Consider the following 16,835-nt stretch of genomic DNA (forward strand, 5'->3'; position numbering starts at 1 on the left):
CCCCGGCTCCCTGGTGTCGACGTAATGCGCCATGCCAGCTCCGCTTGACAGCGCGCGAGCACCATGCTCACATCTCGAGGGGGTGCTTGGGACCTGCTTCAGGCCAACGCTGCGGTCGGTGGCGGGCGTGTCTGGATGGCTTGCACGCGTGTGCCGCGACAGGCGGGGCGGTGCCATGCGTCCGTGGTGGCAGGGGGCCGGTCGGTGGGCACGCGTCGGCGCGCAAACAGCCCATGCGCTCCTATACCTGCCGGATCGCCGGCACGACCTGGGGTCAGCCCCTGCAAGCGCGACCACGGCCGCACCTCTCATCGGCACAGCGCCAGCCCAGACCTCTCTGCCGACACCAAGAGTCCGCAGTCGTACCCGAGGGCAGGCTGCAGGCTCGTGGCCTCCCTAGATGAGGGGGGTGGAGGGGCGAACCCTGACACCACGGCGAGATAGCCGGCATCATCAGGGACAGAAAACAACGAGTGATACCCAAACAACAAAGAGGCAATACACACATCATTCCAGCGGTGAAGGTCAACTGCAAGGAGGCAACACATCTGCATGCGCAATGTGTCAGACGTCTTTAGCCAAAGAGTTGGTGTTGGTCCGCTCAGTATACACCCATTGCTCTTGCGGTAAGACTGCATACATAGAGAGGGCAAATGGGGTGACCAGACGATGGTGGTGGGAAAGGGGAGAAGGGGAGGAGGTATGAAGGAGATGGCAGATACCCCACTATCAACGCTATGACGAGCCCCACGGCTCCTAAAAACACGTTGCGGCGCAAGCGCACCAGCATGCGCTGAGGAAAACAGAAAACAGAAAGAAGCGACATGAAAGAAAGACGTGATCGGCACAGCGAAGAAGAGGAATAAAAGTGAATGAAAGACTGCGGTGTGCGCAGACGGGGGAGGGGACTCAGCGGGGGGAAATCAGCAACAAAGCAGCCGAATGGGATACATAAGGAGGCCTTCCCGCAGTACACCATCGCGGGAGGAGCCCATTTTGACGAAGGGGTGTGAGTGGGGTACACTGAAGGGAAGGAGGGGCATGTGTCATGAGAAAGAAGCACACCCTCTCAGCAGAGGCTGAAAGGGGAAGCGACTCGGAGGCGTTTCTTTCCCACATATGGAAGGTGGTCGGTAGCAGGGGAGTTGAGAGCGCAGCTCCCTCACGTCTTCGCTGCGGCAGACGCAAGAGTGTTCGAGTGATGCACCTCGGTGGTGTTTTCCTGAAAGAAGTCGATGATGTTCTGCATGAGCGGCGCGGTGTCGCTGTTGACAGTGCCACGAGAGCGAGTGTTTCTCCCTGCGCCTACGACTCCATCTGTAATCATCGAGCTTCCGGCTGCTGGAGTAGAGCTGGCTGATGTCTCTCCACCCCTCTTCTGCTGACCACTGCTAGCCGCAGACCCTCCCCTCTTCTTCAGCCTTTCCTCGTGCTCTAGAGAAGTGATGTAGCCGCACAGCTGATGCTCGACGGCGATCACAACGTCGCGCTTCAGCTGCTCCTCCATTTGCAGCGTCCCCAGAGCCTTCTGCAACGTGACGTTCGCGCGTGCCCTGGAGTAGTCCAAGAGGCTGCGGTCAGACGAGTCCATTCCAGGGCTCCCACTGTCCGTTGCCTTGGTTGCCAGGATGCCGGCGGGCGCATCGCCCCAGCTGTCGTCCTCGTCGTCTGCACCAACCGCTCTGCCGAGCACCTTAGAGTCAAGGGACATACAGTGTACGATGCTCTTATTCTTCGCATCACCACCCACAGCGCCGCTGCCTCGCTGATTCACGAAGGCATTCTCCATCACTTCGCTGTCGAGGCTACGTTTCTTATCGCCTAGCGTCTGCTTCGGCGGGCACAATGAGGGGCCCCTACTAGATCGTGGAGGGCCGCCGCTGTCACCACATAGTGGTGCTTGGGTTGTGTTGAGGTGGTGGCCCTTGCCAGACTCAGGCGGCGCCGCTGGGATCATGCCTCGCATGGACTTGCTGACAGAGATGTCGGTTATGCTGGGCCGCGTGCCGACTGACCGAAACATGGCCTGCTCTCCCACGTACATTGGCTTCAACATCGTGCCGGAGTCTTCCTCTTCTGCGATGACGTTCTGCAGGTTGCTCTGCGTCTGAAAGGGCATCAAGTCAAAGAGGTTCCTGTCCAGTCGGAGAGAGGACAGCATAGAGAGGCTCGACACCGCTCCTTGACCTAGAATGCCGCCAGGGTTGAGGATGTTGTCCAGCGCCTGACCCACAAACGCTGACACCTCGTCAGTGTGTCCGCTGCCAGTGCCGATGCTGTTGCCATGGCTCAGTCGTGGGGACGTCAGTGCGCGGCGACAGCTGCTCGGGTGAGGGCCGTTGTAGGTGATCGGGTTATCATCGTCTACCCCGGGGATGCCTTGAAACTCGCCGCGCGCCGACGTCGTCCGGCGGCTGTAGGCACGCACCAGCGACTCTACGAGCGTGTCAATGCGGTCGACTTGCGGGCTTCGGCCGCTGTTGGCAGTGAGGCCCTTCACGAGTGGGCCTTGGCTTCTCGATGACACACCGCGTGAGGAGCCCGCGTGCCACGGTGGCTCGCGTCCCGCCTCCAACAGTGCACCAGGAATGCGCGACTCACCAGGGTCCACCTTTCCTTTCGCGCGTGGCGCACCATTTTTCTCGTCTGCCCCGACGACGCCGCTGGCTGTCTTGTCGCCATACATCACCATCAGGAAGTCGGTCATGTTCTGGCGAAATTCGGACGCTTCATCACGCGGGATGCGGGAGCTGTTTGGGCTCACCAGAGAATCCTTGCTAAACTGCACTGAAGATCTCCGAACAATGCCGCTATGGGCAGCACTGCCTCCAAGTGACTTGGTATCGGACGCAGGGCGATTCGCACTAGTGGTACGGGGAGGGGCGCCACCTGTTACAGCCGAGTGCCAGCCTTGCGCGCGTCGACTTCCCTTCGTGGTGGCGTCCACTGCCGGGTGGGCGGTCTGCGCCCCACTGGCTGAGACTGCGGCCTTCGTGGCGTTCATGTTAGGGGACATCGACGTCTCCGGCATACTCGTGGCGTCCGGGTCACCGGAGTTAGGCATTTCGGTCGCACCTCGATTTTGCCAGTTTGCACACCCCACACGCATGCAGAGCTAAGGCGGCACCTCTCTCTCTCTACCCCGGCGCGGTGAAAGAGGTGTCCGGGACGTCGCGATCCGTTCAACGACACACAAGCGGGCGTAGGCCTCGCCGGAAGCGAAGCTCCGCCCTGCAGCAGTCGAGCGCGAGGAGGTTGATGAGCGACCAGCGGGGCAGGAGAACTCTCCGGAGAGGGGAGCGCACTGAGGGTCCCCTCACTCCGCAGAAAACGAGCAAAACAGAGAGAAAAAGAGAGCGAGACAGAGAGACAGGCTACACAATGGCCGCGTGCAGAGCGTAAGAAACAAAAGAAACTGAGAGGATCACCGATGGTCCCCTGCGTACCGATCTGCGCACAAAACCCCTGCTGGGGAATGCGGGGGGAGGGGGAGAATTGGAGAAGAGCGGCACGAGAGAGCGCTAGAGAGGTGAACGGGGGGAGGGAGGGAGAGAGGGCTGTAAAGGGTAGAGGCAAAAAGAGGGAGGCGTCACGGCAGCTGCTGTGTAGACGTAAAAGTGCCTGCCAATACTCAGAGTGACTTCACGCAGAGGGTGGGAACATCTGTGGCAAGGTGCATGCACCATGGCATCGTGAGAGCGAGGAGGAGCGAGGGGAGAGGAAAAGGGGAAGCCGTAACCGGCTGCACCCTCGGAAAGAGACCATTCATAGCACGCCACTGCGAGCCGCAGCCACCGCAACGACTCACGTTTGCGTTTCTCTGCGTAAAGGCAAACGACAAAAAAGTGAGGTATGCGTAATCGAAAGCGCTAGACAATACGCCCTGAGCCAATGGATGGATGGATGGATGGGTCACTGATGCTGCCTTCATAAGGGGTGGCGAGAAGGAGAATAGTCAACTACAAACAATTGCTGGTGGGCGCGTGCGCATGCAAGCATACCGGAGTGCAACGCGCGCAGTGGCATATTGCACCACCTACGCAGCTCGACAGCTACACCCACACAGTGAGTCGGCCAAAGAGAGCATCTTCATATAGGTGAGAAACAGTAAACGCGTGTTAGGAGAGCGGTGAGGCTGTGGCGTTGGAAGTTTCGGCAGGCGCCTGAGTAGTGGCCCCGTTCGCCGTGGCAGCAGCAGCGGTTTCCGAGGTGGCGATGGTAGCCACACTCTCGCGCGACGCCACCTCCCTGGCTACCTCCTCCATCGCCATCACGCTCAGCTCCTCCAGGCGCATCGCGCGCCCCAGGCGCTGCTCAGGAGTCACGCTCATGTCAAACAGTACGAGCCGGCACGCCTGAAGCACAATTTGCCGTACGTCACGCTCATTGGCCACCGCCAGCACGCGCAGGATGTCCTCCTCGCCCAAGTTTTTGTCTACAAGGGCCCGTCGAGCAGTGCGCGCACCTATGGTGGTCCAGTGCCACAGCGAGGACGCCGACATGGCCCATGAGGAGTACCAGCTGTCCACCTCTCGTTTCCAACTGTTGCCGTAGAGCTGCTGGCGTGAGGCCAGGTGATACTCCTCCGCCACGTACGATAGAAAGACAGGGCCGAGGGGTGTGGAGACAGCGTCGCGCAGCACAAGGTGGGCAGACTCGAAACCAGATGCGCCATTGTCTAGCCACAAGAGGAGGACCTTTGCAACCCGCAGACGGCGACGCGCGTGCAGCTCGCGCTGCATCTCTGCTGTGAAGAGCACCCTCCCCTCAAAGACAAGGAAGAAGTGCAGCGGCCCTACCAGCGCCTCCAGGAAGGTAGCCCCCAGCAACTCCTTCATCGGGTTTCCCGTCATCTCCGGCACGTTCGCTGGGTCGACGGTGCCGTACCGGTCGTAGGCCACACGAGTGTTCTCGTGGCTGAGGACGTTGTAGATCTTGTTCAGCTCCTGGAATTTGATGGTGGCGTTTGAGTCACTTGGGTTCTTGTCGGGGTGCATCTCCAGTGCCTTGCGGGTGTACGCCTTTCGTATCTCGCCCGGTGTGGCTGTTGCCTCCACACCTAAGAAAGCGTAGTAGTTGACTGGTTCTGTTGCCACAGGCTCCGTCTTTCCCGTGCCCACCCCTTGCGGCGATGGACTAGCCTCCGCACCCTCTGCCGAATCGCTCGGCATCATGGTTGGTGGCATCGTGGGCCGCGAGCCGTCCTTCTCCGCCTTCTCATACGCCTTGCGGGCTTCGCTAAGCAAGTCCTCGTCTGTCTGTGGCAACCCCTCGAAGTCTCTAGGGAGGTTCACCCGCACCCATGCCTCTGCGTTGCTGTCCCAGTATGCCTCACCCTTGCTAACCTCGCTCACAGCGCTGCGGGTGTTGCTGACGCCGCGCACGATCTGCCGCACACCAGCGTACGCGCCGTAGCCAGTCAACCCAACAAAGCCCGCCATACCGGCCCCAAAGCCCTTTGCCATTCCACCCCACCCGCCCTCCTTGGCGCCACCGTACGTGCCAGCCACGACGCCGGCCAGGCCAAGCCCAATGCCCGTAGCAGTATTCCGAAGGCCGTCCGACAACCCTTGCAAGGCGTGCTTGGGGTTTCGACTAGCGAAGAGGCTCGTGATCTCCTCAAAGATGGGGCTGTCCGTCTCCCCCTGAGCGAGCGCTCCTCCACTGTCACTGGCTGCTGGGGGGGAGGCAGCTGGTGCGTTCGACGTCGGCGCACCTGTGGACGGCGGCGGCGCTGGGCCACGTGCTGGGCTGCCGCCCTCGGCTGACTTTGCCGTTGGTCGCTCCATAGCCGAGGGTGCGTCCTTCTGCGGCAAGGCCTTTACGCGGCCGAAGAAGAACACGATCGCGACGAACGCGGCAGTGAGAAGTTTCCAGTTAGTCAGACACCAGCTGATCAGGAGCATGCGCCTGTGCCCTTGCCGCTGAGCACAGCAGAGGGGGGAGAACGAAGGGAAAACAAAGAAAATAAGAGGAAGGAGGCAGAGAAATGCCCTACGATGCGCACGCGTTGGTATTGCGTGTCGGTGATGTTCCGCACGGCACAGCGCGAGAAGAAGTCGAATGGGGCAACAAAAGAGAAAAAGTGGCGGTGGACGCTGACTCGCTATGGAGAGAGGCAGAGGCGATAAACGCAGGTCGGAGGAGAATAGGAAGCGCCACAACAACCAAGAAAGAGGGGGTGGAGAGAGGGCGCTGTCGCAGGTGCGCACACTTTGTGAGCAAGGCGACAAACAAGATCAGCAAGCCCCATAAAGCACCAGAGGACGTGAGTCCTTTGCTGTTCAGTAGGCTCCACTCAGCATAGCGAAGGTCGCAGGTGAGCAGCTGGGTTAAGTCAGCCGTGCCCTTCGAGTGCAAGTGCATATTTCGCACCCTCTATCTTTGGTTCAGCTTCTCCATTAGAATGTCAGGTGCGAGACGGGAAGAGGTAAGGCGGACAGTGGATAATTCAGCCTCACCTCTTCCCGTTTCGCACCGTGCACAACAGCGGCAGTAAACAAAACAGAGGAGAAAATCGACTAATCGGTCCTCAATAGAAAAGACAACCGCACACCAAATCACAGGTGCACTGGCTACCGCTGGCCAGACACGACGAGCACATCAACGTTCATCCCTCTTCGCCTCCTCGCTCATGATACCTGAAAGGCTACAATGCAGACGTTCTCCTCCGTCACGTCACGCGTTGTGTACTGGCACTGAAACGCCACGTAGCCGAGGCGGCGCAGAAAGTGAACGCGTAGCTGGTCAATGATGCGCTTGCATTTACGCCCCACCGTGCGCCGCTCCTCGTCCACGAAGTTGCCGCACACTGCCCACGAGGACATGCTGGCAAGCGCAGCGAACTCCATCTCGGACCAGGTGAAGGAGGTGCCGGGTAACACGAGCGGCGCAGGTGCCACTTCTAGTTGCTCAGGTGGGTTCACATGCTTGAGCTCACACCGGTGGTGGCAGCAAGTAGCGATCACCACAATGGGCAACTGCACTTGTGCCTGCGATATGAGCAAGGGATTTTCTGTAAAACAGGACAACGCGAAGTCTGTGCATGAGCCGCAGAGGTGTTTGCCTAGCACAGCCCAGTTCTCCAAGGACCGCGAGATGGCATTCGGTACCGTACCTGCAGCCACCTCCACCTCCCCGTTCGGCACTGGTCGAATCTCAGAGAGAAAGGCTCGAGTCAAGTCGACGTCTTTGATGTTTATTCGAAGGCGCTGCAGAGGAATGGCAGTGTGTCGCACTCGAGCGTCACCTTTACGCCGAAAGCCATCCATATCGAGCACCACGAGCGGCGGCCGCTGGGCAACCTCGGCAAGAAAATCCCACCTCAACGAAGACAGCGGTGCTGATGGTGTTGAGGGTGAAGTCTCTGTGGCCGCATCACACTGAGCCGAAGCCACCCCCTCTGCCTCATCACTTCCACCGACAGAGGTGGTAGTGGAGTCAATGAATTGGAGGCGCTGAACAATGAGCTGCTGCAGCGCCACGGAAAGGCCACCCTTGCCGGCACCAAACTCCAAGAAACCATCTACGTGAACCGGTGCACGTTGGCTGCTGCCGCGCCCCACGAGAATCGAGTCGGTGTCGTGTACCTGCCGAATCACATCGCTTAGACAGCGAAGTAGCCCCATGTGTTGTGGCCCGTGTTTCTGAGATGCAACCTCTCCATGAGCCACGGAGGCAGAGTTATAAAAGGAAGCCGTTTCCTCCGGTGTCGGGGTAGCGGCCGGCTCTCCTGAAGCTGCATGACGGTCTCTCAAGGGCTGCCGCAAGATGACGAGGTCGGGCGCAATACAGGAGTCGTAGCACTCATGCACCTTGCAAATGAGAGCCGCCAGATCCTCTACGGACAGGTCACGATGGGTGTACCGCTGGCTCTTCCCTTCCGGAAGCGCATTGCGCACACTCGACACAAACACTGCGCCGCGATTTGCGTGCTTGTCTTCACTAAAGTAGGGCAGCTGTTGCGTCACGTAGCGCAGGTCGGGGCAGACCTTAATGTGCTTCTCAAGCCGTGATGCGTAAACGGTGTGATTGGAGTTGATGGGGCAAGGAACTCGCATATCCCCGCGGTAGCCAGCAGCGTCTGACTGACAGGAGGTCACATCCTTCGCTGATTGTGGGGCAGCGGAGGGAGTGGGACCTGTCTGCTCGACGTTGTGGGTGCAGCAGTACAGCGATCCAGGCCTGCACTGGGTGCGGCAGAATCGGTGCTTGCGTGTCACGTAGTAACTGCAGAAGTTTGGATCGGGGTTTTGTGTTGGCGGCTGCACTTTTGGTGAGTTTCGTGCAGAGGCGCCTGCCTCCGCGTGGGTGGCGGTGGCAGTCATTGGCGGTATCCAAAAATGCAGCACAGGGCGAATAGCGCGCCTCGGCCTCCCTTTGAAGCGCCGCTTGTGTTCGGGAGGGCCCCCCACCCCGCTCCGCCTGCAGAGATGGGAAGGAGGTGACGAATGGCGTGGCAAACGAAAGGAGGGGGGATGGTGGGGACAAAGAAGAGCTGCACGCATGAAGACGCCACAGGGGGTACAAGTACTGCACAGACGTCTTCAAGCTCGGCTCTCCGGCTTATTGTTTGGACGCTGACAGGCCGGGAGGCTGAGGAGAAGGAAACAGAAAAGGGAAATAGGAAAAGAAACTCATGCGCTTGTGGGGCGTCACCATGCGAAGTGTCCGGTTCTCGGTTGCCTCCGCGCACCAGACGAGCGGCACCGCCCCGAAAAATCCACAGCGTACCTCCTCGTACAAACATGCACGGAGTGTACCGCACCAGACTTGGACAGGTCGCTGCAGAAGTGCTGTTGATCGGCGGGTATGGGTCTGGGTGTATGCGTGCCTCTTTTGGTCGGTATGTGTGCGTGCATGGCTCGCATCGCGAAGGCCGCTGGTCGACGACGTTGATGAAGGCCGCCTTTCCCTTCCCTTCCCTCGTCCCTCCACTGCCGCCACTTACAAGCTCGGCCCCTTTTCGTTTGATTGCACTACTCAGAAAACAAAAAAAATACAGTGGTTGAGTCAGAGCGTAGGAAAACCACTGCGCAGTCGACAGGCCTGGTCACTCCAGCGTTGACCATCGATCTCCGCCTATCGATCCGGCAGCACAAAGGGAGAATCAATAGAAAAGAGTGGCCCACGCCCACCGCTCAGCACACAGGGGAGGCGCGCGAACTTAATTTGCTCCGCAGAATGGTGGCGAAGTGGGTTGCTCTCAGCAGCAACGTTTTTTCCGGCGGTACCGGCATATGCGTCTTCTGCTCTCCCTGAGGTCGCCGCCGTATTTCGCTACAGGACTTTCCATAGCTGTACTCCGGCCATGTTGGTCGGTGAGAGAAACTGAGCAGCGTGGCACGCGCTGGCGAAAACACACACACAGAACGAAAGAGTCCTCCGCACATGCCCTCGTACGCGGCGCGGAAGGGCATGCTGGTGCGGCCAAGAAATAACTGCGGATACTCACTCCCTTCCGAACATTGCGCGGTGTTGCGGAAGAGGGGACAGCCCTGTAAAGCACTCGGCCGGGGCAGATCCCTCTTCGCGGACACACACAGTCGATCCTAAAGTGCGGTTTGGAAACGGAGTGTGACCCGACGCACAAGCACACAACTCCCTATGGAAAGGAAAGCCCGAAACAATGGCCAGATGAGTGACTACTGAACCCTTAAGCGAAGCACCTCGGCGAGAATATCTTTTTCTGGTCATCGTGCCCACTCTCTGCCATGCAACATGAGTTCAACGCCACTTAACTCTCGGCCCGTCACAGGCCCTTGACGTTGCACTCATATTGCATGGCAGAGAATGGACACGGTGAAAGGGGGAAAAGAGACAAGGCGGGGTGTGGGGAGGGAAAAGTGAGGAGGGGGAGCCTTCGAAAGACAAGTAAAAAACAGTAAAAGGCAGTGAAGAAAGAGGGAGGGGGGAGAAGAAGGGGGACCAAAAAGAAGCAAACGAAGAACACAAGACGCCCCGCCATCAGCCAACAAACGCACCGACTAACATCAACCCCAACGGATGAGAGAAGCCTACCAACGACACACGGAGAGAGAGAGGGAGAGAGAAAAGGCGGCCAACAGAGAAACCCACTCGAGCAAACGAAGGCATGCACGTATTTCTGTGCGCGAGTGTGTCTTGGGCACGTCTCTGCTGGTCTGAGCTGACATCCTAAGGCGGCAAACGCGAGGCAATAGAGAAAGAGAAGCCCAAGCAGCAACGAAACGCAGAAAGCGCAGAAACCGTTGAACAGGAAAACAAAGAAGGGGAAGAGAAGACTGAGTTGAATTCAACGCGTGTGGGAGGCTTCCCCCATACCCATCTCTCTCCCCACTCAACGCGACCTCCAGACAGTAGAAGCAATGCGTGATACGATAAGGGAAAAAGAGAAGTGCAAAAGATGCCATGATTGGGTGATGCTCCCTTTACGGCCGTACTAGGCGTGGCCCTGTACGCTGCTACTGTTGCTTTTCCTTGCTAGTAGTGGAAGGGCAGAGGCCACCACACGCTCTCACGCCTTGACAGCTACTACGACTCAGCACGCCTACATACAACGCTTGAAGGACAACGAACCGGGGCGCTGAGAAAAGGACAAACGAGAGAGAAGGGAGGGAGTAGGGGTGGGAAGGGGGCAGTAGCGGTAAACTAGCAAGCAAAAAGTAGCAGGAATTCTAGAGAGCGCCTGCATGCCAGCGCACGCACGCGCGCAGAGAAGACGGAGAACAAAAAAAAAAAAAATAGCGGCGGCATCACCGGTGTTATTGCGGCCTGAAAGAGGATTGCCGAAAGAGGAGGGGGAGAGGCGCGGGTGAGAGGAGGAGGAGGGGGGGAGGTGGAGAGGGCGACCACAGCAGCACCGTCGAACAAAGTAGTCCACAAAAGAAAGAGCGAGTCGCAGAAGAGTGGTGGCGCAGTGGAGACAAGAGACACGTTTAGTTGTCTTTGCCCGGACTGCTCATCTCACCCACTTCTTCTCCGTCCCACAACTTGGGGATTCTCATGTACTCACATCTCTGTGGTGTGACCCCGACGCGCTTTTATTGTCCACGTTCCTACGGCACTGAACTGCGCACAACCATAGTGAATGCGCAACGATATCTGACAGAGTGAATAGAAGGCTGCAGTTAGGGTTTGCTCAGGCGCGCATCATGGATGGGTAAAGTCCTCTACGCTCAGCATTGCCTGATTGCTCCTCCGAACGCTTGCGCAGAGGAAGGGAAGCGATAGGATCCAGAAGAAGGCAAACAAATCATTACACAGATATTCAGCAGGTTCCGGGATGGCTGGCAGAAAACTGATTCAACGCAGACGTTCAAGAGGGAGGAAGGGGGGGAGGTGCAGAAACAGACGTAAAAAGACAGAGGAGGAAGCGAGCACCGGAGCAGGATGAGAAAGACACAAACGGCAACAGCAGAGGAAGTCTCTCAGCAAAAAATAAAAAAAAAAGCGAAGAGAGACGGGGGAAGGAAAAATGAAAGAAGGAGAGGAGAAAGAGGGGCGTGGGAAGAGGAGAAGTGGGGAGAGGGGGGGGGCAGAGAAAGAGCGCACAGAGACGGGTAGTCATACAAACACAGAGAGAGACACTCGCCAGTCAAGAAACTTCGACAGAGAGAGGTAGCAGCACAACTGCATAAGCAGACAAGCACATACACATACGCCAGCACGAGGGAGTAGGGAGCTTGAAGCCGTCACGCGTACAACAGACGAGTTTTAATGAAATCTTCCGGTTTATTTTTTTGCGCACCTTTTCTCATTTCAGTTTGCAGAAAACGAGCGGCAACATGCAGATCCCCTCCCCCCGCCTCTTTCGCTGGTTGAATAGAGGAGGGGGAGTGAGGAGAAGCGTGTGTGGGGGGGGGGTGGGAGGGGGGAGATGGGTGGTGGAGGAAGTGGGGATAACATTGCAGGAGAAAAAAGGGGGAATTGTGATAAGGCGAGTCAACACCACAAAATACATTTGGAAAGTGGGCAACTGTGCGTGTGTGCGCCGTCATGAAGCAAAAGAAGAAGACGAAGGCCACGGCGACGAGGCGAACACACGGGAAGGAAAAAGAGAGGTGTGAGGAGGAGAGAACGCGGTGGCTGCGAGGAATGGAGCAGCACTCGCGCGGCGAACACCCCCGATAAAGAGAAACGGCCACATGGCTACTGCAATGGCAGCGATTGATGAGAATAGTTCCACACGGCAAAACACATCAGAGTCCATAAGTCAGGGATTTGCTCACACACACTTCGCACCAGTTGAGGATGCGTAGTGCGGGAAGGAGAAACGGACAGGCAGATGTGAGTAAAAGAGAGAAGGAAACAACAAACAAAGGGAACACGCGACGGAGGCGACGCCATCGGAGGAGTGTCAAAGCTGCATAGAAGTCACCGTCAAAGGTACGCAGGGGTAATTACAAAGTGAAAAAGGAGCCGGGACCTCACAACCCCCTCTCTCCTCGTTCCCTTCAACTGTTCCCACTTTACGATTTTTCGCTGATATCACCGGACGAGGAGTGTGACTCCGGCGTCGCGATGCTCACCCAGACTCGCTGCCCTCCCTTTGGTGACTCCCGGAAGATTCGCTGAATCATCGACCGCCGCTCCCGTTCCCCCACTGGTTGCCGTCCCGTCTGCGGCATGGCATTGCCCGGCACCACAACTTCGACACCCCTCGCAGCCGATATCTCGTGCGACGGGAGAGAGGGCGACAGGTCAAACCCATTCGGCTGCAAATGCTCCTGCGACAGTGACCCGAGAAGCACGCCTGCATTGCGTGCTGCGACGGCGGGCGTGGGAGAGGCGGTGTTCAAGATCAGGCTGTTGACCTTGTTACACCCCTCAGTGGAAAGGGTAGACTCAGAGAGAACCGACATGCCCTCATTGCGCAGCCAAATGGCCTCCAGGGGGGATCGCACACCGTGTTGCCTGCCCCGCAGTGCCCGAGGTGCTCCAGGGGGGAAATACTGTGCGGCAGGGGTGGTGGCAGAAGGTTGCATCGGGGAGAGCAAAATGGGAGAGTAGGGCAGTGCGGAGGTCGATACAGTGGTAGAGTTGGCGCTAGTGATGAAGGCTGACCGGGGAGAGCTTGACACATTGAACCTCGAAGAGCGCCTAGTCAGAGAAGCACGCAAAGGAGACGGAGACGGTGGAACCTCTTCCTGTGCACTCAGCAGGGCTACCGACGCGCTAGGCGATGCGAGGGGGGGAAGGAAGCCACTGGAGCCGAGCTTGCTCGCACGCAACAAGGACTGCACTGCGGAGGACTCTCCCACGTATGTCGCACCGGTTCTAGGATCGCTAACGTTCGGGGACAGTCGGCGAGAGGAAGCATTGTCTACGTGTACCGCTCCCTGTGTAGATAGGTTCTTGTCGGCCGACTTGTGGTAGAGTGCTTGAGGAACGCCGCCCACCTGCCAGGAGCTTTGCAGCGAGGTGCTCGAAGTGGGGGTACTGATGGTGGGGTCAAACACGGCAAACGTCATGAGCGGTGCTACCTGCTTGGGGCCGAGCGCAGCACGCGAGGACTGTGTGGAGGTGGCCATGACGTCCCAGCTGGGTGGTGAACCACAGAGCCTCTGTGGTGGCTGCGCCTGTAGGGGTAGTCGAGGATGCAGAGGGGATGTGACGGACATGGCGTCGGCGGTCGACTGTCGTGAAGTGTTTGCCAATGTGCGCTGCAGCGTAGGGGGGGAAGATATTGATGGTTCTCCTCTTGTCAGCGAGAGTGGAAGGCGCATCCCTGTCACCTCCAGCGTCGCCACGCCCTGGAAGCCGCTTGGTGTCGCACTTCTTTCCAGTGTCATTGAGTGCGGTGCAGCGGCCTGCAAGCTCAGCGGCGCTTCACAGCTGGTAAGGAGCGGGCCCGTGTCGGCGCACAGCCCCTCCGTCGTCGTGGCGCTGATGGGCATCGTTACCTCTACTACCCCTTCGAGAAGAAAGCTGCGTTGTGCAAAGGATGTGTAACTGCAGTCGCTGAGCTGGTCGATAGTGATTGACTTCGTGTTCAGCCCGTTTAGCTCCTCCTGTGCGGCCAACTCCTCTATCTCACGCGGCGCGGGTGAGGCAACAAGCTCAGCGACATCTGTTAAGAGTGACGCAGGGCCATCCAGCAGCTCCTCCTCCTCATCCCCTGCGTAAGAGCCCCTCGACAACACCTCAGTGTGGGTTAGCGTGTCAGCGTGTGCAAGCGAATGACCCTGCAGAACTCGTGGCACCTGCTGCGGCGGCCAGATGGTGCGAAAACCACTGAGACGGTGGAGCTGCAGTGGGGCCTGCTCCTGCGGTGGCGCGGGTGGCACCGTAACGAGGCTTGTGCCGCTGGACCCGAAGAAGGAGGTGGCAGAGCTGTCTATGCGCGCTGGAGAGTCCTGCGACATGGCGGTGGGGTCAGGCGAGGCCGACTGCGCAAGTAGTGTCGGTGAGAGACCCGGTAGAGGGTCCAATATAACGGAGAAGCGCTTCAACAGTGTCGCCGTACGGTTGGCGGGGTGCTCAGGCGGGTTCATTCCCATTTGGGCGCGTGCGTTCGAGTACCCTGCGCCGCGGAAGCGTGATGCAAGGTATCGCCTATGTTTGTGCTCGACCCGAAATGGACACACACACACACACACACACACGCAGAGACAGAAAGAAGGCGAGGAGAACGGTGGGGTGAGGTGGGGCGGGTTGGGGGGAGGGGGGGGGCTGATAAAAGAGTTACCACACACCTGCGCTGTGTTGCGGGTGCTGCGTGTGTCGAGTTACCCCGGTAAGGCACAACTCCCTTGACAAGTGTGCGAAGAGACAGAGGGGGAGGGGAAAAGTTGAGCGAAGAGAGAAAAGAACCGGGTCCGAGACAAAGAATCCCTTCAACCTGCACACCCCCTCACACACGCGTGCGCGTAAGGTGGGCAAAGCACTAGGGAGATCGAGTAGACTAAAACACGGGTGATGGACAGCGGCGCCTCAACGTGCAGCTCAGGCAGAAGGCCAAACACGCCCAAAAAAAAAAGCGAAACGCAACACCAAAAAAAGAGACAAAGTCGACCAGAAAAACGCGTGGTGACTTCGTGCGAAGTGTGACAAGTACGAAACAAAAAAATATCGGATCGAGGGGAGGGGGGGGTGCAAGCGTGTGGGGAGGGGGGAAAATGGCGCACTCACAGAGACACATACAGTTGAGACGACAAGCGCCGCCGTGACTTACACGTACGCAACAAACAAACAGGGGAGGCGAAGAAAACGGAAGAGCGACAGGCGTGCTCGTGTGTGTGTGTGTGGGTGGGTGGGTATGTGTGGAGGAGGGAAGCCACAGCAAACTATAGAGATGAAAAAGCGTCACGGAAGGAGAGCAAAATGTGAAAGCGGCGAGCCAAAATAGCAAAGGCATAAAAACAAAGGCGCACAGACGTCAGCAACGGCCACCCCTATACGCCAACAACATTCCACCGCGGCACTTCTTCTCTTACGAATAGTGCCGCCTGCAGCACGGGCCTCAAGCGTCGCTGCCACTTCTATTGATGTATGCGGATGCAAAACGTGCGTGGAGGGGTATGGGGGAGGGGGGTATGGGTGGCCTCTCGGAGAGCAGCACCATAAAGGACACAGTAGTAAGCACAGAAGGCAGATGAGGAAGAGGGAGCGAGAAGAAAAAGTGCGTCTTGGGTGGATATCCACATATATGTGTGTGTGGGTGTGTGTGGGTGGGTGGGTGTGTATGTACCCACACACACACAAGTCAGGTATGGTCGTAGTAGCAATCGCAAGTGGTAATCGCAGAAGAAGTAGAAGTAGAGCTACAGTGCGTAAAACAGGGGAAACGACTGCAAAGAGGTGCAAGGCAGAAAATAAAGGGGAAGAAGGGGAAAAAAATGTAGCACGCAATGCGCACGAGAAACGAGGGGAAGTGAAAGATACACACCAACAGCAAGCAATGAAGAGAGAAGCCGAAGGGTACACAGAGAGAGACGCCTGTGCAAAGACACGGCCACACATGATCAGCAAGCAGGACGAGAGGGAAAGCTATACGTCCACAAGCACCACGCAACAGTCGAGGTGCTTTTCGTTTCGTCCTTCGTTTGATTGTGCACTATCAAGCAGACGGCTCACCGAGAGAGAGAGAGAGAGAGCTAAACTCCGAGGGACGCCTGCACACAATCGAAGCCAGGGCGAAGAGATCTGATCCGCGCAGAGGAGAAGGCAGAAGGACGAGGGGAGGAAACCCCAAAAATGAAAATGGGTAAATAATAAGTAATATGAATGCTGCGAATAACACGGGCTACGTGCGGGTCAGCAGGGGCACCTGCGTGCTCGTACTAAAGGCGGGAGGAGGGAGAAGAAATAAAAGGAAAAGAGGGGGGGCACAATCGCTATGGTGTTCCGTCTTTCTTTTCTAAGGAGCACTGCTGTTGCCGCTGCTGCGCATACGCGATGGTTTGTCGTCCCTCCTGCCTTTTTCGTTCACTACAGTGTCTACACACTCGAATGTGTACATGCATGGGAAGGTGCGAGTTTTTTTGGCGGAGAAGAGTGGGAGAAGGTGGGAAGACAGTGGGTCCACAACTCACCGAGCTCGCACCTCCCTTACCCCTCCCCCTCAGTGTGTCGTCCCCTCACCGTACGAACCCGAGAAGTCAACGGAAACGATAAAGGGGAAAAAAGGGCAAAACAGAAGAGAGTTCAAAAGGGGGAAGGAAAAGCAGCGCAGGTGGTATCGACCTACCCGTACGGCGACCAGTTAACAGCAGAAAAGTGGGCTAAGCGACGAGAGAAGGCAACTACACAGAGGTGTTGCGTTGTTCCTTCTCTTGGTAGGAAGCGTAGTTGGCGGGGGGATTTTGCCCGTCCCCCTCTCCTTCCACGTCTATCCTTCAGCGCACGAATGCGGC

At 57.8% G+C, this 16,835-nt stretch overlaps 4 protein-coding genes across 4 annotated transcripts, besides 2 other annotated features; all 4 read right to left on the bottom strand.

The window, feature by feature from the left end:
• Nucleotides 1-459: part of a repeat region that runs on past the window's edge.
• A 703-nt stretch (nucleotides 460-1,162) lies between these two features.
• Nucleotides 1,163-3,109, bottom strand: LPMP_310480 (hypothetical protein; the record flags this gene model as incomplete). Its single annotated transcript, XM_010703135.1, has 1 exon — nucleotides 1,163-3,109. One exon carries the CDS (start codon nucleotides 3,107-3,109, stop codon nucleotides 1,163-1,165), a length of 1,947 nt encoding a protein of 648 aa, XP_010701437.1.
• A 1,009-nt stretch (nucleotides 3,110-4,118) lies between these two features.
• On the bottom strand, nucleotides 4,119-5,906 carry LPMP_310490 (hypothetical protein; the record flags this gene model as incomplete). Its single annotated transcript, XM_010703136.1, has 1 exon — nucleotides 4,119-5,906. One exon carries the CDS (start codon nucleotides 5,904-5,906, stop codon nucleotides 4,119-4,121), a length of 1,788 nt encoding a protein of 595 aa, XP_010701438.1.
• A 726-nt stretch (nucleotides 5,907-6,632) lies between these two features.
• On the bottom strand, nucleotides 6,633-8,507 carry LPMP_310500 (hypothetical protein; the record flags this gene model as incomplete). Its single annotated transcript, XM_010703137.1, has 1 exon — nucleotides 6,633-8,507. The coding sequence occupies one exon, from the start codon at nucleotides 8,505-8,507 to the stop codon at nucleotides 6,633-6,635; it is 1,875 nt and encodes a 624-aa protein (XP_010701439.1).
• Nucleotides 8,508-9,692: 1,185 nt separating this feature from the next.
• Nucleotides 9,693-9,804: a repeat region.
• A 2,645-nt stretch (nucleotides 9,805-12,449) lies between these two features.
• Nucleotides 12,450-14,480, bottom strand: LPMP_310510 (hypothetical protein; the record flags this gene model as incomplete). The annotated part of the gene is made up of 1 exon (XM_010703138.1): nucleotides 12,450-14,480. The coding sequence occupies one exon, from the start codon at nucleotides 14,478-14,480 to the stop codon at nucleotides 12,450-12,452; it is 2,031 nt and encodes a 676-aa protein (XP_010701440.1).
• Between the last annotated feature and the right edge of the window lie 2,355 nt (nucleotides 14,481-16,835).

This window comes from Leishmania panamensis, assembly GCF_000755165.1.
Source record: "Leishmania panamensis strain MHOM/PA/94/PSC-1 chromosome 31 sequence".
NCBI lineage: Eukaryota > Euglenozoa > Kinetoplastea > Trypanosomatida > Trypanosomatidae > Leishmania > Leishmania panamensis.